Source organism: Myxine glutinosa, chromosome 12 (assembly GCF_964187855.1).
Source record: "Myxine glutinosa chromosome 12, kmMyxGlut1.1, whole genome shotgun sequence".
NCBI classification, from domain to species: domain Eukaryota; kingdom Metazoa; phylum Chordata; class Myxini; order Myxiniformes; family Myxinidae; genus Myxine; species Myxine glutinosa.
Window position 1 is genome coordinate 108,713,874 of NC_136272.1, and position 25,104 is coordinate 108,738,977.

At 45.7% G+C, this 25,104-nt stretch overlaps 1 protein-coding gene across 1 annotated transcript in view; it reads right to left on the minus strand.

Moving 5' to 3' along the window:
• Window positions 1-23,083, minus strand: part of LOC137437748 (uncharacterized) — a 170,395-nt gene extending 147,312 nt beyond the window's left edge. Inside the window, exon 1 of the mRNA XM_068132324.2 lies at window positions 22,437-23,083. Coding sequence (XP_067988425.2) covers window positions 22,437-22,868 — 432 coding nt within the window. The 5' untranslated portion in view covers window positions 22,869-23,083. The remainder of the gene's footprint in view (window positions 1-22,436) is intronic.
• Between the last annotated feature and the right edge of the window lie 2,021 nt (window positions 23,084-25,104).

Consider the following 25,104-nt stretch of genomic DNA (forward strand, 5'->3'; position numbering starts at 1 on the left):
GACAGGGGAAAGATATACTACATATACATCCTTTGCGGGGGGTGGGGGGGGGGGGAGGGTGGCTTTGACAGGCCCCTCCGTTTTATGGGAAGGGAGGAAGGGAAGGAGAAAAAAATTCTGGTGCAAAGAGTGCTTCATAACCTCAGTGTTGCACAGATAAACTAGAGCTTCCAGGGAAGCAGAACTCAACTGAACTGACTGGACAACTTTAAAGTAGGTCGGGTCTCACATGCCAAGTTTGATGAAAATTCGTCAATATATGTGGACGCTAGATTGTTAACGTCGTTTCAGAGCTTTTTTTTTTTTTTTTTTTTTTTTTTTTGTATACTGAATCGAGGCTCATGAAAGAGCTGACATTTACTTCACAAACAAATCAACCAGACAAATAAAATATATAAAAAGAGGGAGCGGAAGACAAAAGAAGGGAAAACACACAAACACTTGAGAGCACACAACATTTAAGAGCAGGGAGATGTGTGGGAGGGAGAGGGCTTGGGGGGAGGAGGCGTGGGAAGGGGTGGGTGGGGGGGGGGGGGGTGGGAGAAGAAATGCTGAAAGCTGAAAAAATGAAAATATAGAGCTATATATTCTATATAGATTAAAATCTATTCTATATAGATTAAAATATAGATTCTATATAGAAAATATAGAATGAAAATATAGAAAATAAAATGAAAAAATATAGAGCTGAAAAAATATGCCAGCCTATGGCGGCCATTTTGTGTATTTGTGGACGTTATAGTCTTAACGTCGTTTCGGAGCTGAAAACAATATGGCGGCCTATGGCGGCCATTTTGTGACGGATCGGGTTGGAATGCAATAGCAACCTACCTTATGTGGTAAGGGTTAAACATTCTAAGTTTGATCAAAATCTGTTAATATTTGTAGACGCTAGAGTGTTAACGTCGTTTTCATGACCAAAAACAAAATGGTCGCCTATGTCCGCCATTTTTCAACGGATCGGGCTGAAATGTAATACCAACTTGGTCCTTGGCGTAAGGATGTTGCATGTCAAGTTTGATCAGAATCGGTTGATATTTGTGGACGCTGGAGTGTTAACGTCGAAAAGTTAACGGACGACAGACGACAGACGACAGACGACGGACGCCGGAGGGTTCAATATGTGATGAACTCAACTGGACGGTAGTGCAATTGAGTTCAAAAGGAAATTGCAATACCCTCTGCCACCATCACCAGGTGGTGCTACACGGTGCACATTTACAAAGAGAATTTACACCCCTCTCCCGGTCCCCCAAACCCCCGAATGAGGCCACGGCCACATAGTTACCCCCCAGACAAAGTTGTATTTGTATTTGTACTCCGAGTAAAGTATAAAATAATTTATAGGTGGAGTACCCGGTGTTGCTCAAGCGAAAAAGAAACATTAACATATTTGAAATGAGTTGTTAAGCAAATATAATGGAAAAGCAATTACATCCAAATCAGAATCCATCACAAATGTCAGATCATCACTTTTCCTTTTCGTTGAATATATGCTGGTGAATGTGCCGTTCATCACGTTTCTGAGTTAAGTATGATGACTTTCAGGAAGAAGAAGAAGCCTTACCACCAACTTTGACCGCTTCCGGAACAGTTTTATTATTTGTGTTCAAATGTCTGGTAATTGTTTTGTGTTTATTCATGCGAATGTGTACTTATATATAACTGTCATTAATCAAAAGGGTTAGGCACTATCGAGTGATTTTTTTTAAATCCAAAAAAACAACTTAAAAAAAAAAATGTTTTGCCGAAAACACTCTCAAGCAGTCACTGATGAACCTCTGAAAGATCCGTTCAGCCATCTCTGAGAAAAATGGTGACACACATAGACCAACGGCTCTCTTATATAGTAGATACCAATAGAAGCCGATAAACTAATTTTCAGTCCCCATGTTAAAGTTGCATACAGAGAAACCGTCCCAAAAAAAGGAAGGGGTACTTTGCGCTTCTCCCTTGATTTCTATACAATAAGCAATTTGATGTGATACAATACTCATAATGACACTGAAATTCAGGTTTAAGAATAATTACATTTTAAATACGAACAAAATGCATTTGCTCATTGTACAAGATGTTCATTTGTTCATTTTTCAAGACGATATAAAAGACTTGAAAAAGTAAGTGGAAAAAAAAATTCAACCCAGACAGGATTTGAACTCACAACCCACAGCTTGGGAGTCTGATGCTTTATCCATTAGGCCATTGAGCCAGCATGCTAGAAGTGTGTAATAATATTTTGAAGAGTTATAAAGTGTGTATATATTTTTATATATTTATTTATGTATATATATATATTTATATATATTTAGTTTTAAAGCAAAAACTAATGGAAAAACTCGACACTTAGGTAGAATTTGTTTTGAAAGCCATTAACTAGACCTATTGGCCGATGTATATTCCAAGTTTCAGCTAGTTTTAATGTATAGCCTTTGAGATATGAGCGCCACTACATTTTGGGCGGATGGACGGACGGACAGATGGACGGACAGACACCAATGTGACGTTGAGGGTTTTCTAAATATAACTCAAGAATGCATAAACGGACATTGCTGAAATTTGGAACATATTACCTCAATGAACAAAGCATTAACTTCTGCAATTTGCAGCCGATTTCGTCCAGTGGAAGCCGAGAAACATATTTTCAGTCCCCATGTTAAAGCTGCATACAGAGAAATTGTGCCTTATATAAAGGGAGAGGTGCTTTGCGCCTTCCTTTGATGCATGTGGCATTGGTATAACAAGCTCTTCCATGAGGCTGAGACGGTAAAAACCCAGAACCATATCCACAGGGAGTGAGCGTGAACCTTCATCTCAAAGAGACAGCATGCAATTGTCCTGAGGAATGGAAATTTTTTAGATCAACACCACTATTAGACATTGCTGTGGGACTAACGTCGGTGATGAGGACAACAAGGAATCACGCAAATGAGTCAATAGACGGTTGAAGAGCAGATCAACACAAGTGACACAACTCGCAATGGCAGAAGAAATCCCAAAAATCTCCACCGGTCCCACAAAGGGGGAAAAAAATGAGGTTGGAACACCGGCAAAGAGCAACAACTAAAGAAAAAGGGAAATTTAAGGGAGCAAAAGTAAATATATGCCACATAGTTTCATTATCATTAATATCCATGAGCAGAGAGCGCGTTTATTAACTCCTACGATGCTTCAATTTGCGCAACGCGTGTGGATCCGAAGCTTCCGAAATGAACGACACATTCCGCATTAATTTCCTTCACCGTGTCCAAAGAATCAATGCCAAGTAAAGAGTTATTCCGAGACACAAAGAAAACCGAGAACTTGATTGTTGTTTCATGACAGACAAAAGGGAACCGGCCTATTGTCTTTCGGATTCACTAAACCATGTCCTAATGATGGCTTCATTTTTCATTCTTTTCTTAAAATAATTCCTTAACCTCTCACCTCAATTTCCCTGGGTACGATACCTAAATAGACAGCCCATTTTCTCCTAATATCAAAAACATATTCATCAATACAGACTGTCTTTGTTTAAATCTGACTGTGTCTGCTCTCGTCAGTCATTACAATATCGTGGTCACATGGTCCTGGTCCCTTTGCAAGCTGCTTTCGCGCAAACTGCCATGCAAAGGAATCTGTTGGCAAAATGTATGGTTCACAAGGTGTAGGCCTTTAAGCTAGTACTATGCTATGTTTCACAAGGTGTAGGCCTTTAGTTTGGTACTATGCTATGTTTCACAAAGTGTAGGCCTTTAGTTTGGTACTATGCTATGTTTCACGAAGTGTAGGCCTTTAAGCTGGTACTATGCTATGTTTCACAAAGTGTACGCCTTTAGTTTGGTACTATATGCTATGTTTGACAAAGTGTAGGCCTTTAGTTTTGTACTATATGCTATGTTTCACAAAGTGTAGGCCTTTAAGCTGGTACTATGCTATGTTTCACAAAGTGTAGGCCTTTAGTTTGGTACTATGCTATGTTTCACGAAGTGTAGGCCTTTAAGCTAGTACTATGCTATGTTTCACGAAGTGTAGGCCTTTAAGCTGGTACTTTGCTATGTTTCACGAAGTGTAGGCCTTTAAGCTGGTACTATGCTATGTTTCACGAAGTGTAGGCCTTTAAGCTGGTACTATGCTATGTTTCACAAAGTGTAGGCCTTTAGTTTGGTACTATATGCTATGTTTCACAAAGTGTAGGCCTTTAAATTAGTACTGTAGGAGCTAGGCTCCAAAGTAAATCGGCAGAATGGACGCGACAAAAAGCTGGAATTCATCCGAGTTTCTTTATTGTGTCAAATCAACTCGGGTATTCTGAAAAGCCCGTTTATCGGGCAACAATATATATACACATTATCCCGGAGCGTTTGCCCAGGAAAGGCGAGACCGGGCGTGCCCGGGCGTCCTGGGCGAACCCTGGAAAGGCGAGTCTGGACATGCCCGGGCGTCCTGGACGAGGCCTGGCAAGTCGAGAGCGGGCATGCCCGGGCGTCCTGGACGAGCCCTGGAAAGGCGAGGCTGGGCGTGCCCGGGCGTTCTGGGCGAACCCTGGAAAGGCAAGTCTGGACATGCCCGGGCATCCTGGACGAGGCCTGGCAAGTCGAGAGCGGGCATGCCCGGGCGTCCTGGACGAGCCCTGGAAAGGCGAGGCTGGGCGTGCCCGGGCGTCCTGGGCGAGCCCGGCATGGTGATCGCTCCACGTCCTCGGTAGGTGCAAGGCGATTGTGTATACCCAGCGGTAGCCGCTACAGTACTATACTATGTTTCACAATGTGTAGGCCTTTAGTTTGGTACTATATGCTATGTTTCACAAAGTGTAGGCCTTTAGTACTATACTATGTTTCACAAAGTGTAGGCCTTTAGTTTGGTACTATATGCTATGTTTCACAAAGTGTAGGCCTTTAAATTAGTACTATACTATGTTTCACAAAATGTACACCTTTATGTATGTACTATGCTGTTTCACAAAGTGTAGGCCTGTCGGATGGTTCGGGTTAGAATTCAACATTCTCTCCACAGACCGAGAATTGGGTTGACCACAGTAAGACCGCTCCTGGTACATAATGACCACATTAGGTAAGTTTCACAAATGGTTACGCTCCAATAGGAGATCAGAGTAGCACTAGAATGGCACTCGGTAGAGCGTGTACCTCCGCCAGGCTGAACAGTTTGTTTTGTATCCCACTGATCGGTCAGATCTGGATTCGGACCTGAACCAAAATCTAATCGACTTGTTCTTGTCACATAACCAACTCATTCACCTAGTTTAGTCATAACTCGTCCAGAACTTTGTTAAATATCATGTTATGTATTGTTTTTTCACCCGATCTCTCAATGGTGAAGAATCACTTAGAAATTAAATAATTCTCATATCCGAATCCATATTCAGATCTTCACCAAAATTGAATCGAATCGTCCTTGTCAGACACCCAACTGGTCCACCAAGTTTCGTCCAAATCCGTCCACAACTTGTTGAGATATCCTGCTATGTATCGTTTTTGGCCCAATCTCCCAATGGTGAAGAATCACTTAACAATTTTAGTAGCCGGATCCGATTCCGGATCTTCACCAAAATCTAATCATTTCGTCCTTGTCACATACGCTACATCTCTGCCAAATTTCGTCCGAATCCATCCACAACATTTTGAGATATTTTCTGCACAAACAAACAAAAAGACAGGGGTGAAAACATAACCTCCATCCACCTTCGGTGGCAAAGGTAATGAAGAACTAGTCTTGCTCGTTAAGGCTTGTGTCGATTTGTGTCAGCACAGAGGTACCAGGTACAACAATGGATGAAATCAACAAGACGTTCAATGAAGTATGCCAACCTCTGTGGGAAGCAAGTAGATGCTGACATTTTGGGCATTAACCCTTCTTCGGAGCAAAAGAGTGATGCCTCACTTTGGATAACTCACTTTGGATCAGAGCGATGCGTCTTCCGCTCCGACTGAGGGTTAACACCCGACTTCATCACTTGTTCCAACAGGAGATCAGATCGCTTGGTAGATGGTAATCATATTGATTAAATAATTCGCACGACATATAAAAATGTTCACAATTAATAGAGGTGAATTGAATTTGGAACACGAGGTGAGTGTCATCCCTGGTGCTTTCGATACTGCATGGCACTCAAACTTGCTTTCCAAGCTGTCAGCCAATGATTTTCAGGTTGCCTTCCTTGAATGGTTATTTGGTTTTCTCTGAGCACAATCAATGAGGCGCTCTGGAGAACATCCTGTCCTGTGCTCTACCTCTTGAAGCTGATGTTCATACCAGGACCAATCAATCTTGTCGTTCGTCTTGATCAATGACCTTTCTGTTTGTAATATGCTGTGCCATTTTGTTGGCGAGTCCACCGTGTACCCCACACGTCTGACGGGAAAGCCGGGGTGGAATCCTTGTCTGGTGGAAACATCTGGGAAAAAAAAAACCAAGTAAGCGGACAAGTACTTGAACATTCCATTAAATGCAGGAATGTCCCACACTCTCACTCTGTTCGTCCATAAAGATCAGCTGGCAAATCTCTCAGTACATGTAATTGGACAATTGGAGGTGAACCTGGAACCTGGGTGAGGTGCAGTCTCTGGAGCTCCTAAACCTCGCTGTCAACCTGTCCTGCGCACACCGTATCTCCAAGTTGACACGGAAGCTGCTCGATATCCTCCACAGAAAAAAGTTCATCCCAAGGCATCCACCTCTGATTACAGTGTGAAAGGCCTTCATCCATAGTATCAGAGAGTACTACTCCTCATTCTGAATTGATGTTGCTCCTGGTGACAATTTAATCAAAGGCTCTTTGAGTTATTGGCATCTCCCGGCTCGAGGCCAAGTCCCAGAGTTGGCTCTTCGCTCACCACAGGCAGGTTAATGGTCTTTTGGTTCTCTACTTCCCATATTTTTGTCTCTGTCCACCCAGCCCGCTCCACCACCCTCTAGGTCGCACGTGTTCTTACACAAACCCACACCTAGTTACCCTACCGAGTCCGAACATTAGCTTTACGTCCGCACCTTAATCCCACGTTTTTCTCATTTGCGGAACCGACTTGTTTGATTAGCTCTATTCCTTCATTCCACTTTTCTATAGTCTGTGGAACCGAATCCTTGTTACGTTTGATTCCTTAGTCTTCCCTCTTCCCTCCAGTCCTTCATGACTGCTGCTCATTGCCCCTCATGGTGTCTCCCATATCCCCATCCAAAGCTTTTCTGCAGTCAACGACCCCCTTCCTTTTCCCCCTCCAGTGCCTCTTATCTTCTCATGCTGTTGTGCATCTGTCTGTGCATTCTTGTCTGCGCCTGTTGTACTCCTCCCCGTTGTCATTCTATTAACCCGACACCCCCCGTCGTTTATCTCCTCCATGAGCCTCAACTTATTTGGTGAATTAGGTTTGAGGAAATACATCATCTGCGTGTGTTCTCCCTTTCTGTAATAAGCTTGCCTTGTCCACCTTCTCTCCTTTGTGCATGATCAATGGCGAAGGCTGTTCTTGCAGCGCACAATTCCGCAGGAGCTCTGAGTCCTGCCTGCCATGGCTGAAGACAAATAGAGCACGAGTTTTGAAGGACCACAGATGTTCAGTCAATAATGCAATCATCGTGATGTTGGATGATCGACGGCTGAGAGCGACTTCAAGAATGTTCTTCAAGATTGATCAGCCGTTCATTGTACCGGTGTCAACAAACAGCCGCCTTGTTCTGTGTTTCTAAACGCTCTACGGTGAATCCTCACATAGTTTTTTGGGGGTTTTTTTGCCAAAGGCTCTGACACCCGATTGCCCTAAAACAAGTTTCTTGGATTTACCCTGAAATTGCACTGTGGATGTATAATTACGTAATGCAGATTGCCAACAGGCATGCTCTCCAGCTCTTTGACTGTGTCGTAACAAAGGTACCTTATTACCCTTTCGTTCAGGAATGCCAGGGTTATGTACAAGCATGATTAATTAAGTTCATGAAGGAACGATAATGACAAGCAAGTCACCATGATGGTTCCCGGGCACCGTTCAATTCAGCTTCTGGTTTTGGCTCCTGATGGCATCTTCGCCGCCAAAAGAGATCTTTGGATGAGCATTTAACCTCAACAAGGGCGACAAATTGAACTCAAATAGCTTCAGAACATAGTATGATTTCGCATGCAGCCTGTGGCTGCTGGTTGCATCATTGATGATGCAATGCCCCCTGTTTCCAGAAAGCTGGTACTCATTTAGCCGACCTCGGAAGAATGCCAGGCTGAGTCGATCCACCTGGTGTTGTCTAACAGCACGACAGGAGCCCGAACTCAAGACCCGAAGATCTTAAGCCAGCCACCTTAAATGTTAAGCCAAGACCAGGATTTTCAGAACATAGGAAAGGTCAACAAAATACGTGAACGCAATTAGACAATGTTGCTTCTATTAATCAAGCGGGTATAAAGCGGATCGTTTGTCTTGCCCTAGAGCAGGTCAAGGATGACAGGAATGGCAATAATTAAATAATGGCTTGGTGTAGCTTTGTGTGAAAGCTCTGAGGTGTTTGGCAATGACCAGGTATGATCAGATACATCAGCAAGACTACTGTATTGGAGATTCATTTTCTGACACATTGCCTGCTCCACTTGCTATTGCAGGGGATGTCGTTCCCCCTGGGACACGTGCGCACACAAACACACACCCATCACCGACTCGTCAGGTACACACTCAACGCACACTTGAATGAGATTCAACATGATGCCCATTAAAGTTTCCGTGATGAAATACTGTGAGCATATGCATGTTAAAGTCTCATTGTCCTAATAATTGTTTTGATGTTGCAAGAAGCAGCTTTTAGTTTGTGAATGGCTCCGCTATTACGAGGTACTTACTCACCTGCTCTTGTAAAGATGTGCTCATTATGCAAATTTCCACATTGGAGAAATAATAACAATATTAAACAGTCGTAATTGTTGCACAATTTAGGAAGGATGTATTTGGGCGCAACGGAGTTGCCAAGGCTCGGATTGCTCGATTCGGGGAGACTGCCAAATGACTTGCTCTCAACTATGCACTCCTTTCATCATGTACTCCTGAAAACTTTGTAACTATCTATATCTACCACCAAACACACTCGTTTACATTACCCATTTACCATCTCCCATAGAGCGAGCACTCTCAGGCACAATTCCATGGTTGTGCGTCCCCAGCTATAGCTCCCAGCCCTGGAGCTCGTCGTTCTCTTTTACCATCGATTCATTCACAGTGAGCTCAGAACCCAATGTGCTTTCGCTGGAAAAAGTAGTTCCCTCAAGGCCTGGGCCCAACCGTCATATTCTGTGCTCTAAGTGCCTGCGAAGAGAAACAATCGAGCCGTTTGTGTGATGAATCATAACTTAAAGCCCAAATTAGAATGGTTAACGCATTCATTACTTGCATGGTGTAGTTCAAAGATTCATTAGTGACAGTTAGTGCTCAACTTTTCTCACTCCATATAGCTTAATGCGCATTCACTTCCCATTGGTGAAAGGATCAGTCCACCTTATTTATGCAAATGTATTTATAATCACTATTGTAATACAAGTTGATTTGCTCCTAATATGTTTCATTGTAATATACTATAATATTATTATTATTATTTACATATCCTATCGGATAGCACTAAGTACTCAGTTAGATACATAAATAAACGTTGATAGATGTAAAACAATAATTAAAGCTCACCTCATCCTCCTCGAAGTTCTCTACATTCTTCCTACCTCCCTTAACAAGGGGCAGACATATGTGGTATATGGGATTTGGGTCATGGCTTCAGATTGGAACACTAAAGAGGAAAATCCTTTCACAAATTGACAATTCCTCCTCTATCCTCCCAACTCATTGTACTTGCCCTCCATGACTGCGTTACCCCCTTGTCCCCCCTCTACTCCCTCAAGTCCCCATCACAATTTCCAATTCGTCAACTCGACCTCCACCCTACACCCATGCATATGTAATAGGTAGATGGCACCAAAGTGTGCTTTGCTAAGAAGGCAAATGAAAGGAATACAAAGTTCTGTTGATAACTCGTAAATTTATACTTCATGCCAAACTTTTCTGGCCAACTCGATAAAATATCCAACACGAGAGATGACTCCAAATGCTTCTTTGTATAAACAATTACATTGTATAAACTAGAAAGTGGTTGAAAAATTGGTCAAATAATTACAAGATTATCCATTCAACAATAACAAACAAGAAAGAGCAATCAGAGATTGCAAACCCTCGCCAGGATGTATTTTCAGTGGTTTAAAGGCTTTTGTGTGAAAACAAATGTGGCGGCCGAACCACGTGACCGATGACATCATCGTTAATTTTTTTTTTCTCCACCAATTTATCCCTACATGACGCTCAAGAAATTTCATCTTGATCGGATGAAGTTTTGTACTTGTCGAATTATGACGTTATAATGGAGGCACCTATGACATCATCATTAACATATTTTATTCCCCATGGAGAGATCTTTACAATGAGCCATGTCTCAATTTTTTCTATTCAGCGCTTTCCGAGATATAGAGGTGCAAATGTTTTTGGTTTTTCCAAGATGGCGGCCTAACCACGTGACCTATGACGTCATGTGTATCATAAAAAAATATATACAGGTGGAGTTGCACCTATAGTGAAAATTTCCTGTCAATCGGACCAACGGTTGCAGAGAAAATCATATTTATTCTGTGCGGACAAACAGACAAACAAACAGACAGACAAACAAACAGACAGACAGACAAACAAACGGACTCCAATGCAATACCCTCTCCTCAGGCAAGGGTAATTACATAAAATGCAGAATGCTTGAAAATAATTTATGAACTCTGTAATGTCAAGCTTGACAAAATTTGTTCCTCTTTTCTCCAATCGATGGAATTTCCTTCCTGAAGTTGTGCTATCCGACTCCAGTGCTTCAAGCAAGCATGTGCACTACCATGCCATGTCAGTCTCCAATCCCTACCAATGATACTTTATACCTTCAATAACACTCCCCACACCACTTACAGGTGACCATGTATCCTCCCTTCCTCTTTCTCTCTTTTCCTGTTTGTTCTTCCCCTTGTGTCTGTCTGGTGACACACTCCGCTCGGTGCACACTGAAAGTGACGTCACTTTCCTCTCCGGTCAGAAAACCAACCCACGGAGTGTGTGCGTGCTCTATCCTCTAAATGCTGAGCATCATTTTAAACTCTTTGGGTTTGACTCAACCAGGGTAGGAATCGAACCGCCAACCTACCAGGCCCAGAACAGACGCTCAAACCACCAACTGAATCTGGTGCCCTGGATTTAGCAAAAATCACCATTATATAAAGAAAATAACCTTCAAGTTTTTCCTTCAGACTTAATGAATAATTAGAAAACGAACTTTCGAGCAAGATCTGTTGAGTCTCTCTTGTACCAATTGAACAACAAATGTATTTTTATAATGTTAATCAGAAGGTGCTGATAATTAATCATAGACTGCTGCTCTTAAGTTTCTGTCCTTTTAAGCACAGACAGATAATTAGCTCCTACATTATATCTATTGTCCAATAGTGGGAAACACTTCGAATATTCCAAGGATCCCTGGTTTTTCTTCTTTCAATTCCTCTTCCTTTATCTCTCTTCCTTCCTTTTTCGACACAAGGCCCAAGACTTGATACAAGCTTATGCCATCTGCACAAGCTGTATTTAAAATAGCGGTTTTGTACATGTTGCACCAGGCAGAAAGAAAGAGTGATCAATAAGGATCGATAATCGTAAATGAGAGAATGTTATTCTCAACAAATTCCTCCTGAAATAGTTTAACAGAATATTTATATATTGTTTTGGCTCAATCTTTCCTTTTTAACATTGTAATGGAACATCCTTATTTTATGTTGATACTGTGCTGTTAGCCCACAGACTTATTGATCAAGCCTCTATTGATATAACATTTTCGAACCACCGACGTGAAGCGTTCATGCATTCTTCCGTAGCTAATGGTTTGTACTGATTTTGATGAAATTTGAAGAACTAATAGAGCTGAAATAATATGTAATTAGAAAGCATCTGAAAATGCAAAGCCCATCCACGTCCGTTGGTATTCAGACGTCTTCTTCTTCTTCTTCTTCGTCAGTATGCTCAAAATAATTGACCTTTGACCTTTAGATCTAAAAAAAAATTCATCACCTTCTAGCTTTTGATTGGTGAACCAATTCTGTGACCAAATATTCAAATTCTTAAAATTTCAGGTCAATTGGATGAAAATTGATGATTTTATGCAACCTTGACCTTTAACCTTTTGACCTAAAAAAAAACAATCGACTCCTACCTTTTAATTAGTGAACCAATTCAGTGATCAATATGTAGATTTTTTAAATTTCATGTAAATTGGATGAAAATTGACAATTTCATGTGATGCTGACCTTTGACCTTTTTGACCAAATTTATTAATTTGCCTTCTCCAGATTCTCATAATAAAGCTTTGTTGAAAAATTTGATGACAAAACTCAAATGGTAAATTTAAATGTCAGGTAAATTGGATGAAAATTGACAATTTCATGTGATGCTGACCTTTGACCTTTTTGACCTTTTGACCAAATTAGTAATTTGCCTTCTCCATATTCTCATAATAAAGCTTTGTTGAAAAATTTGATGACAAAACTCAAATGGTAAATTTAAATGTCAGGTAAATTGGATGAAAATTGACAATTTCATGTGATGCTGACCTTTGACATTTTTGACCTTTTGACCAAATTTATTAATTTGCCTTCTCCAGATTCTCATAATAAAGCTTTGTTGAAAAATTTGATGACAAAACTCAAATGGTAAATTTAAATGTCAGGTAAATTGGATGAAAATTGACAATTTCATGTGATGCTGACCTTTGACCTTTTTGACCTTTTGACCAAATTAGTAATTTGCCTTCTCCAGATTCTCATAATAAAGCATTGGTGAAAATTTGATGATAAAACTCAAATGGTAAAAACAAAAGTTATGGCCAGGACAGACACACCTACACACACGCGCGCACAGACAGACACACAGACACACAAAAGTGATTACACAATCCCGTGTCCAGCTGTGCAGGGGCCGGGCTAATAAATGCTCAACTTCAGTAAATAATCACTGCTGTGTGAGCGTTCAGGTTAGATTTCGGAGCACGACCAGGTGTGGGATTCTTGAAGAAGGGCGACATGTGAGCAGGGTCTGGATGGCGAAGGATGGAGGGAAATGCAGGCGGGATGAGCCAAGACCGAAGTGGGCCGATAGAAAAGAATGAAAAAATTACTATGATCAGAATGAAAATTTGATGAAAGAGCTTCATAGTGGCACCTTTCAATATGAAGCAATTGGTATCAAAGAGAGCACTTTTTACTGACAACTTTGGGAACAGGCGGGAGGATGCCAATTTTCATATTTTCTGGCAATTAAAGGTGATGATTGGATAGTGAACACCAGTTATTAGCCTGAACAACAGGTTCAAATAAACCATTTTTTGTGCATAACATAATCCTCACAGGCCCAGGGCTCATTGCTTACACAAATAAGTAGCCTACGCTGATTATTGCATACATAGATTAGCTAGGCTGCTTGTTGCATAAGTAGATCAACTAGACTACTTGCGGTACGTGGATTAAATAGACTGCTGGATGCGTACGCGGATAACTAGAACACTTGGTGCATCCATGGATTAACTAGGCTGCACAGTGCATACCTGGATTAACTAGGCTGCACAGGTGCATACCTGGATTAACTAGGCTGCATGGTGCATACCTGGATTAACTAGGCTGCACAATGCATACCTGGATTAACTAGGCTGCACAGTGCATACCTGGATTAACTAGGCTGCACAATGCATACCTGGATTAACTAGGCTGCACAGTGCATATCTGGATTAACTAGGCTGCACAGTGCATACCTGGATTAACTAGGCTGCACAGTGCATACCTGGATTAACTAGGCTGCACAGTGCATATCTGGATTAACTAGGCTGCACAGTGCATACCTGGATTAACTAGGCTGCATGGTGCATACCTGGATTAACTAGGCTGCATGGTGCATACCTGGATTAACTAGGCTGCACAGTGTATACCTGGATTAACTAGGCTGCACAGTGCATACCTGGAAGAACTAGGCTGCACAGGTGCATACCTGGATTAACTAGGCTGCATGGTGCATACCTGGACTAACTAGGCTGCACAGTGCATACCTGGATTAACTAGGCTGCACAGTGCATGCCTGGATTAACTAGGCTGCACAGTGCATACCTGGATTAACTAGGCTGCACAGTGCATACCTGGATTAACTAGGCTGCACAGTGCATACCTGGATTAACTAGGCTGCACAGTGCATACCTGGATTAACTAGGCTGCACAGTGCATACCTGGATTAACTAGGCTGCACGGTGCATACCTGGATTAACTAGGCTGCACGGTGCATACCTGGATTAACTAGGCTGCACGGTGCATACCTGGATTAACTAGGCTGCACAGTGCATACCTGGATTAACTAGGCTGCACAGTGCATACCTGGATTAACTAGGCTACACAGTGCATACCTGGATTAACTAGGCTGCACAGTGCATACCTGGATTAACTAGGCTGCACAGTGCATACCTGGATTAACTAGGCTGCACAGTGCATACCTGGATTAACTAGGCTGCACAGTGCATACCTGGATTAACTAGGCTGCACAGTGCATGCCTGGATTAACGAGGCTGCACAGTGCATACCTGGATTAACTAGGCTGCACAGTGCATACCTGGAAGAACTAGGCTGCACAGGTGCATACCTGGATTAACTAGGCTGCATGGTGCATACCTGGATTAACTAGGCTGCACAGTGCATACCTGGATTAACTAGGCTGCACAGGTGCATACCTGGATTAACTAGGCTGCACAGTGCATACCTGGATTAACTAGGCTGCATGGTGCATACCTGGATTAACTAGGCTGCACAGTGCATACCTGGATTAACTAGGCTGCACGGTGCATACCTGGATTAACTAGGCTGCACAGTGCATACCTGGATTAACTAGGCTGCACGGTGCATACCTGGATTAACTAGGCTGCACAGTGCATACCTGGATTAACTAGGCTGCACAGTGCATACCTGGATTAACTAGGCTGCACAGTGCATACCTGGATTAACTAGGCTGCATGGTGCATACCTGGATTAACTAGGCTGCACAGTGCATACCTGGATTAACTAGGCTGCACAGTGCATACCTGGATTAACTAGGCTGCACAGTGCATACCTGGATTAACTAGGCTGCACAGTGCATACCTGGATTAACTAGGCTGTACAGTGCATACCTGGAAGAACTAGGCTGCACAGGTGCATACCTGGATTAACTAGGCTGCATGGTGCATACTGGATTAACTAGGCTGCACAGTGCATACCTGGATTAACTCGGCTGCACAGTGCATGCCTGGATTAACTAGGCTGCACAGTGCATACCTGGATTAACTAGGCTGCACGGTGCATACCTGGATTAACTAGGCTGCACAGTGCATACCTGGATTAACTAGGCTGCACAGTGCATACCTGGATTAACTAGGCTGCACAGTGCATACCTGGATTAACTAGGCTGCACAGTGCATACCTGGATTAACTAGGCTGCACAGTGCATACCTGGATTAACTAGGCTGCATGGTGCATACCTGGATTAACTAGGCTGCACAGTGCATACCTGGATTAACTAGGCTGCACAGTGCATACCTGGATTAACTAGGCTGCACAGTGCATACCTGTATTAACTAGGCTACACAGTGCATACCTGGATTAACTAGGCTGCACAGTGCATACCTGGATTAACTAGGCTGCACAGTGCATACCTGGATTAACTAGGCTGCACAGTGCATACCTGGATTAACTAGGCTGCACAGTGCATACCTGGATTAACTAGGCTGCACAGTGCATACCTGTATTAACTAGGCTGCACAGTGCATACCTGGATTAACCAGCAGACTACTATATTTTTATATCCTCTCTGCCCATTCTTTTTCCCACTTTCTCCGAGCTGTTCTTCATATTTTCCCTGCTCTTTCTTACATCGCCTTCATCTTGCCTGTCACTCTCATGATTGGAGAGAGTTTCATCCCTCTTTTCTTGATGATGACGACTTCTCCGGTAGTTTCTCCAAACCATCAACATCGCTGCACACTCCATTTTGGAATGGTTTATCAATATCTCATTTGCTCTTGTACCGTTTGACTCTCAGCATGGTGTTTTGACACGTGACCAGACTAGCGTTCAATTCAAGAGTAAAAAGACTGTACCAGCCATAGCATGACCCACAACTTACAGCCAAAGTGACACTGACGCTTCAAACATTCCATTGCTGAGAGTGCTTGTGTTACAGGTGCAGCATTCTCTTCCAGGCAATGAAATGACCTTGTATTTTATATCCTGGTACTGCTATTTCCTGTTTCAAAGGAAGTGCGAACTTTCAAAATACACATGAAATGTAGCTGAACTGGTTTAGCGAATCGTCTGTTGATTGTTGTTTTCTTTTCATTTGCTAAAAATGCCAGCCACGTCCATTTTCATATTTTCTCTGCCAGCAAGATGGTCCAGCTCGGAATATGTTAAACTACTGTTGTTCACGTTATCATTGCACTTTGTAAAGTAAATGCAGCACCCCTAAGGTTTAAATGAGAGCTTCACTTGTGCAGAAGAGAAAACCTGCTCATGAGTAACTTAGCTAGTACTCACCACCATGCTACTCAAATTACCGCCGTACTGCCCTCGGTGTACTGCCCTCGACATACTGCCCTGGCCCTGCTGCCCTCGACATACTGCCTTGGCCCTGCTGCCCTCGACATACTGCCCTGGCCCTGCTGCCCTCGACATACTGCCTTGGCCCTGCTGCCCTGGCCCTGCTGCCCTCGACATACTGCCTTGGCCCTGCTGCCCTGGCCCTGCTGCCCTGGCCCTACTGCCCTCGACGTAATGCCTTGGCCCTGCTGCCTTGGCCCTGCTGCCTTGGCCCTGCCGCCCTGGCCCTGCTGCCTTGGCCCTGCTGCCCTCGACATACTGCCTTGGCCCTGCTGCCCTGGCCCTGCTGCCCTGGCCCTACTGCCCTCGACATACTGCCCTGGCCCTGCTGCCCTCGACATACTGCCCTGGCCCTGCTGCCCTCGACATACTGCCTTGGCCCTGCTGCCCTGGCCCTGCTGCCCTGGCCCTACTGCCCTCGACATACTGCCCTGGCCCTGCTGCCCTCGACATACTGCCCTGGCCCTGCTGCCCTCGACATACTGCCTTGGCCCTGCTGCCTTGGCCCTGCTGCCCTGGCCCTGCTGGCCTGGCCCTACTGCCCTCGACGTAATGCCTTGGCCCTGCTGCCTTGGCCCTGCTGCCTTGGCCCTGCCGCCCTGGCCCTGCTGCCATGGCCCTATTGCCCTCGACATACTGCCTTGGCCCTGCTGCCTTGGCCCTGCTGCCCTGGCCCTGCTGCCCTGGCCCTGCTGCCCTCGACGTAATGCCCACAATACACTGCCCTTCTCCGGCCCCCTCCAACTCTCTTTGCCTCGGTAGGCTATGCCTTCTACCACACAGTGCAAACCTTGCCAATATCGAGACTAATGTGGTATGGCTTGGGGGTGGTGGATCAAAAGTCGGGGAAGGGGCGTGAGAAGGCCCTACTCTCGGGCTACTTGCCCAGCCGGCCTTGGCCTCGGGGCATGTTGGCATCGGTCAGCTCTAGCTGATTGGCTGCGTGGAAGGTGGCATGCTGTAACTCATTCGTTAGCCTTGAAGGGACAGGCTCCTGGGAAGAACAAAATGTTTGCACTCGCAAGTGCTGCAGCACAGCAAGAGTTGCTTGTAGTGGAGGATCCTCATTGCTGAGATTGTACATTTCGTCCTGATCTGTTGTCGACCATTCTGCTCCCTCGTGTTTGTCCTTAGCTACGCCATTGTCAGGCTGTTTGTGAGCTATGTTAGAAGCATAAAGGAATAACTATCTATGTACTGCCGAGGCCGATAGCGCTTTAGTGCTCAGCAGACGATTCCCCACAAAGGAAAAGCCAGAGCAAACAAAACAGTTGTGGTGGAACGGCACTTCCATGTTTTGTTGACTTAGCAAAGAACTTGCGATATTCTGCTTCCTCAATGATATTCTGCTTCCTGAATCATTCGTATGATGGCAATCTGGCTTCTGGGCTGCAATCTAAAGGAAATACGAGTTGCTTTTCCTTCACTGCCCTGATGTTTTCTCCAATCTGTTATTTAACCTTAAGCTTTCAGATTTGGCTGATATCTTCTTATCAGAATCCACTTAATCCATCCCTTGATCTCCATCTCCTTCCTTGCGTATCATCCGCAATCAAAACATGACATACAGTATCTTACCATTGATGTATCGGGATGTTACCATCCTGCGTTCTCTCCATTATCTTGTCTCGTCTGTTGCTCACAGAGAATGTTTCCAAAACCTCTCAAGGAAGCCTCGTCTTCTCGATGACCTCAGTTTCCATTTTTTCCCACCGTTATCTTTCCATAATTGCTACGTTTCGCGCCCTAATTGTCCCGATCATTGTGCTCCAAATGCTCATGGCCCAAGACATGACAATTGAATTAAAGAGGGATCACCTGTAAACGCCCGATTAGCTCCACGCAACTACTTTGTAGGACTAGCCCTGCATGCATTTTGCTGCATTACTTAATCCATCTGCTCCCAATCGCTGCTCCCTACGCTCCTCGTATCCACTCGTATCCACTCTCGCGCACAGCGAACCGCTCGATAGCCGTGCGCCTTTTTAGCGCAGCAGAAACACACCAATCGATGCATAAAACACTTTAGCATCTGCACCTTGGCATTAAAGGAGCTCGTGCCACAACAGTTTTGCTCTCCCGCTGCACAACAAAGCGTTGACAGAAAAAAAAAGAAATAGGCCCGCTGCTTTCGTGGGACAGAGCTGCGACAAGGACTGAATACACCAATGTAGAATGTGCCCGATAAATTGGTGCCAATGGAGTGCAACCTGTAGCACCAACCTTGGTGAGAAAGCATACCTGTTATTGGGCAAGCACAGCCTTTCAGGTATAATTGGCAGATGCTGTTGGCAAACTCAGGCTCCTGGGTCATAGCAGCAAGTGTTGTTGGTCGTCGAAGGTGCTAATCAAGCACCCATTGAGACACATCTTGTGTTTGAGAAACTGTTTACTTAGATGATTAACACCCACATATTGAGGAGATGGCGCCAAGGAAAGAAGAAGCATGTCCACGACTTTCCCGTTGCCAAGGGACTTACGGTGCTTCAAAACCACGATACTAAAGCACTACCTGGCCACGTACTTACTAGTGGCTTCGCCTGCGCTCTAAGGGGATCTGGGACAATCTTTGTACCCTGTGATCAGACCTGGATGAGTGACGAGTTAGAATACTCAGGAGATGTGAAGGTTTCGTGCCACGTGATGCTCCTCACAAATGCTTGGAAATCACTGGCCATCCTCAGAGTACTACCCAGATACACCTTAGCCCAGGATGTCCAACAGAATTGAGTTTTGCACCCTCGGGGTACCACCCAGATACACCTTAGCCCAGGATGTCCAACAGAATTGAGTTTTGCACCCTCGGGGTACCACCCAGATACACCTTAGCCCAGGATGTCCAACAGAATTGAGTTTTGCACCCTCGGGGTACCACCCAGATACACCTTAGCCCAGGATGTCCAACAGAATTGCGTTTTGCACCCTCAGGGTACCACCCAGATACACCTTCACCCAGGATGTCCAACAGAATTGCGTTTTGCACCCTCGGGGTACCACCCAGATACACCTTAGCCCAGGATGCCCAACAGAATTGTGTTTTGCACCCTCGAGGTACTACCCAGATACACCTTAGCCAAGGATGTCAAACAGAATTGTGTTTTGCACCATCCGAGTACCACCGAGAAACATCTTAGCCAAGGACATCCAACAGAATTGTGTTTTGCACCATCCGAGTACCACCCAGAAACATCTTAGCCAAGGACATCCAACAGAATTGTGTTTTGCACCATCCGAGTACCACCTAGAAACATCTTAGCCAAGGACATCCAACAGAATTGTGTTTTGCACCCTCGGGGTGCCACCCAGATATACCTTAGGCAAGGACGTTGAACAGAATTGTGTTTTGCACCCTCGGGGTACCACCCAGACACACCTTAGCCAAGGACGTCTAACATAATTGTGTTTTGCACCCTCAGAGTACCACTCAGATACATCTTAGGCAAGGACGTCCAACAGAATTGTGTTTTTCACCCTCGGGGTGCCACCCAGACACACCTTAGCCAAGGAGGTCCAACAGAATTGTGTTTTTCACCCTCGGGGTGCCACCCAGACACACCTTAGCCAAGGACGTCCAACAGAATTGTGTTTTGCACCCTTGCAGTACCACCCAGATACATCTTAGCCAAGGACGTCCAACAGAATTGTGTTTTGCACCCTCGGAGTACCACCCAGATATATCTTAGGCATGGACGTCCAACAAAATTGTGTTTTGCACCCGAGGGGTACCACCCAGATACATCTTAGGCAAGGACGTCCAACATAATCGTGTTTTGCACCCTCAGAGTACCACCCAGATATATCTTAGGCATGGACGTCCAACAGAATTGTGTTTTTCACCCTCGGGGTGCCACCCAGACACACCTTAGCCAAGGAGGTCCAACAGAATTGTGTTTTGCACCCTCGGGGTACCACCCAGACACACCTTAGCCAAGGACGTCCAACAGAATTGTGTTTTGCACCCTCGGATTACCACCTACTTAGCCAAGGACGTCCAACAGAATTGTGTTTTGCACCCTTGCAGTACCACCCAGATACATCTTAGCCAAGGACGTCCAACAGAATTGTGTTTTGCACCCTCGGAGTACCACCCAGATATATCTTAGGCATGGACGTCCAACAAAATTGTGTTTTGCACCCGAGGGGTACCACCCAGATACATCTTAGGCAAGGACGTCCAACATAATAGTGTTTTGCACCCTCAGAGTACCACCCAGATATATCTTAGGCATGGACGTCCAACAAAATTGTGTTTTGCACCCGAGGGGTACCACCCAGATACATCTTAGGCAAGGACGTCCAACAAAATTGTGTTTTGCACCCTCGGGGTGCCAACCAGATATACCTTAGCCCAGGATGTCCAACAGAATTGTGTTTTGCACCATCGGGGTACCACCCAGATACACCTTATCCAAGGACGTCCAACAGAATTGTGTTTTGCACCCTTGGGGTGCCACCCAGATATACCTTAGCCAGGGACTTACAATAGAATTATGTTTTTCATTTCCTTTGGTTCCCAAGCTCCTGTTGTTGCTGGGCTGTCCTATAAACAGTATCCGCTACTCCCAACCCCCACTCACAGTCATGACTCAATAAAATAATAGCAAACATCCTCCTGATGATAAGATATTTCCAGGATATTAATGCAGCCATGGTCTTACAAATGAAAACAAAATCCGACCAATGCAAGAATTACTAATGGAAAATAATCTCGAGTTGATAAAGGTCACCAAAATGATGACCACACCGTCATGTTCGGAGTCTTATACGTAGAGGCAAGTTTGTGATGAAACCGTTATCCAGCAAAAAAAATCTCATTTCCTTCCATCTTTTTTTATCCAGGATCCAAGTAAGCAAATAGATGTCCCCACATGGTCCTTTTAAGGAGCTCAAATGAGATTTGAACGTCGAAGCAATAACACGCGGGCGCAATGGCGTGCCAATAAGCCCGGGTCAGTGGGATCCACATCCTGCTAACACGAGGGCTTTGGGTTCTCGTCCAGCCGGGCCATGACCTTTGCCAAGCTTCTCACCTTTACTCCACTCCAACATGGGCTTTTCCTGCAGTCTCCCAGAGTTAACCCCACTCCGACAGGGTCTCGGCCACCCCCGAGTCCGTCGTTGGAGTTTGTTTTTTTGGCCCAGTGATGGAGATGCACACAATAAGTTCTTGAATGTGGTGATGATGCATTCTGGAGCACCGGATGTCCAATTAACCCAGCAGCCCTTATTAATTAGCTCTTACATGAGCCTCGACTTGGTATACAAATAAATAAATAAATAAAACCTCACCCCCATCGATAATGATGGACCGTCACACTTGAGATAAATCACGCCTTTGTTACAATAGGAGAAATTAATTAGCTTGCACCCACGTGATAGCAGGGAAATGGACTTCAAACAATAAATTGCAATTAGTATACGTCACTTAATTGGAGATGTTGTGGACAGGAGGTCGTCAGTTCAAGTACACGCAAGCACGTTTCATATGAGCTTCGCGTGGCCTTAGGCAGACACCATTAGAGGGTCAAGACCGAACTATTGTGTCTGCTCAAAGTACAAAAACGTCGGCCAGGCACCGTGACGTTGTTATGAGCAACGCAAATGCGATGACGTCACGGCAGCACGGCACTCGGCGAAGCGAAACGAAGAGCACCGCGTGTACCGGGAGCACGTGACAACCCACAGCACCACCGGACTCGAGAGAGACCGGGGAGAAAGCGATGACCCGAGACCCGAGATCACTCACCGCGAGTAGAGCGAGCGCTCTCCGGTCGCCCTCGTGGGGTTCGCACACTCCGGAGCCCCCCGAGCATCCCCCGTCGATCCTGCGCTCGAGTCCCCGTGGCTGCGCGCGCGCCCCGGACAGCGCCCGACGCGCTCGCGCCTGCAGGAGGTCGTTGTCCCGTCTCTGTCGCTCGCGTTGGCGCGCCCAGGCGACCTCGTAGCGAGTCTCGCAGCTCAGGTGGTGCTGGCGGCACTGCTCGATGCGCTGCCTCAGCCGCTGCACCACGGCCGCTCGCCTCTGGTTGTGCGGAGCCTGCGGCTGCGACGGCTGCTGTTGGTGGAGGTGGTGGTGGTGGAGGTGGTGGTGGTGATGGGGATGGAGTTGATGTCCCGATGGCGGCATCGCGGGGACCGGGGGCGCCGCGGGGGGCCAGGGAACGCCGGTATCCCCCATGGTATATCCGGCGAGACGGGGTCGTGGTGCCGATAATGAGACGAGATCGGTGTGAGAGGCTTCCGTGTTGGAGCCGCTACATTCCGCGGACGCCGGGAAATGCCTCTCGATCGTCACTCCCTCCCCCGTCGCCACCAGCCCGCGCTACGTCCCGCCCGCGCGCACACGGGGACTAATTCGAGGAGCGCTTCTCGTCCCGATCGACGGGCGGACACGGTCACCAGTCCGACTCCGCCCTTTTGATTTTTCCCCACTCCCACTCCGTGCGCAGCAGCACCTCCTCCTTCTTCTCCTCTTCTTCCTCCTCCACCCCGTCTGGGTCCGTCCCTCGTCGCATCTGAGTCCGTCCGTCGCCAAGCCTCGGTCCGTCCGTCGTCAAGTCTTTGTCCGTCCGTCGTCAAGTCTCGGTTCGTCCGTCAAGTCTCGGTCCGTCCGTCGTCAAGTGTTGGTCCGTCCGTCGTCAAGTCTCGGTCCGTCCGTCAAGTCTCGGTCCGTCCGTCGTCGTCTCGGTCCGTCCGTCGTCGTCTCGGTCCGTCCGTCGTCGTCTCGGTCCGTCCGTCGTCAAGTCTCGGTCCGTCCGTCGTCAAGTCTCGGTCCGTCCGTCGTCAAGTCTCGGTCCGTCCGTCAAGTCTCGGTCCGTCCGTCGTCAAGTCTCGGTCCGTCCGTCGTCAAGTCTCGGTCCGTCCGTCGTCAAGTCTCGGTCCGTCCTCCTTCCCGTTTCCCCATAAATTGCGATTCTGAATGGTGATAAAACTGAACATTCAAAGCGAATCGACCCACATATTGTAAATAGGTTACTGTACTGTATATGTACATGTTTGTATATGTATATGCATTGTTCGTGACCCGTGACCGTGTAAACAATAGGTTAACACAAGCTCAGTGTTTGCGTGGTCGGCGACACATGCTGATTATAATTCGCGCGACAAAGGCCGTGATGGGACACCGGACACGCATTGGTGGTTCTACTGCCAACAGCTGAAGGGTAAATGTATATGATTGGGGCGGAGCGACTATCCTAATGTGTATGTTTCGTTTCCCCATCGGTTGCGCATTGATCAGGGAATGGAATGGACAAACGATGCTCTCCGTGATGGTGGACAATATCGTGAAAGTTTCGCCAGACACGGCGCCTGGCGCGCCGAGGAGGGGAGGAGCCGGGAGGGGCATAGTCTGGAGGGGCGGAGTCTGGAGGAGGGAGGAGATCGGCGTTATGACGGTGGAGGGGGCGGGGAGACAGAGAGCGAAGTTGGGAGGAGAGGAGGAGCGCGTTCTGGGAAGGGGGAGGGATGTTCGGTGGAAGGGGGCGTGGTCCTAAGCGAAAACGTTCGAGGTAGGGCGGAACTGTATGGTCCCCGGAATGTGCAGAGCCGAGAGGTGGTGGCGCGGATGCTCATGATTAAGGAATCGCTTGGTCGGTAGTCTTGCGGACAGAACGTTAGACAAACGCAGACAAAAAGACAATATTCTTGTACAACTACAAGCAAAAAGTTATCAGTTAGAAGAAAATGGAGACAGCTATGTAGTAATGCGCAACCAAATATAAACTACATGGTATTCATAGAATTGAATACTTACCCTGCGCAGTCAACTTCTTTGAGCAAACTCTTTTGTTTTTGAACATTTTAAATCTTTGATCCAATATGGCTGCCAGACCACGTGATCGATGACATCAGAAATTTATATTCTCTAATATAATTGTTGCATAGATCACACTCAATACATTTCAAACTGATCAGACTAAGCGTTGTCCCTGACGAATTATGACGTCATAATTATGGCACCAATTACATCATCCTTAACACCTATTCCCCATATGGAGTTCTTTACAATGAGTCATGTTTCAATTTCTTCCATGCAGCGGTTTTGGAGATATAGAGGTGCAACATTTTTCGGTTTTTCCAAGATGGCGCCTGTACCACATGACCTATGACGTTATGATTAATCATTAAAATATTCTAAAGGAGGAGGCGCTCAGATGGTGAAAATTTCGTGTCCATCAAACCAACAGTTGCTGAAATTTTTAAAATAATGATCGGATTGATGTGTTGTATTTGTCGAATTATGACGTCATAACGAAGGCACCGATGATATCATCATTAACATATTGTTACGGATCTCCGACGTCGGCTCTCCCCTTATCAAGAGGGGGTTAATCCCCTTGTCTTTGATCTGGCCGACGCGACCCTGGGGGTTATAACGTTCCTTCCGGTCGGTGGTAAATAGGGTTGTTGGT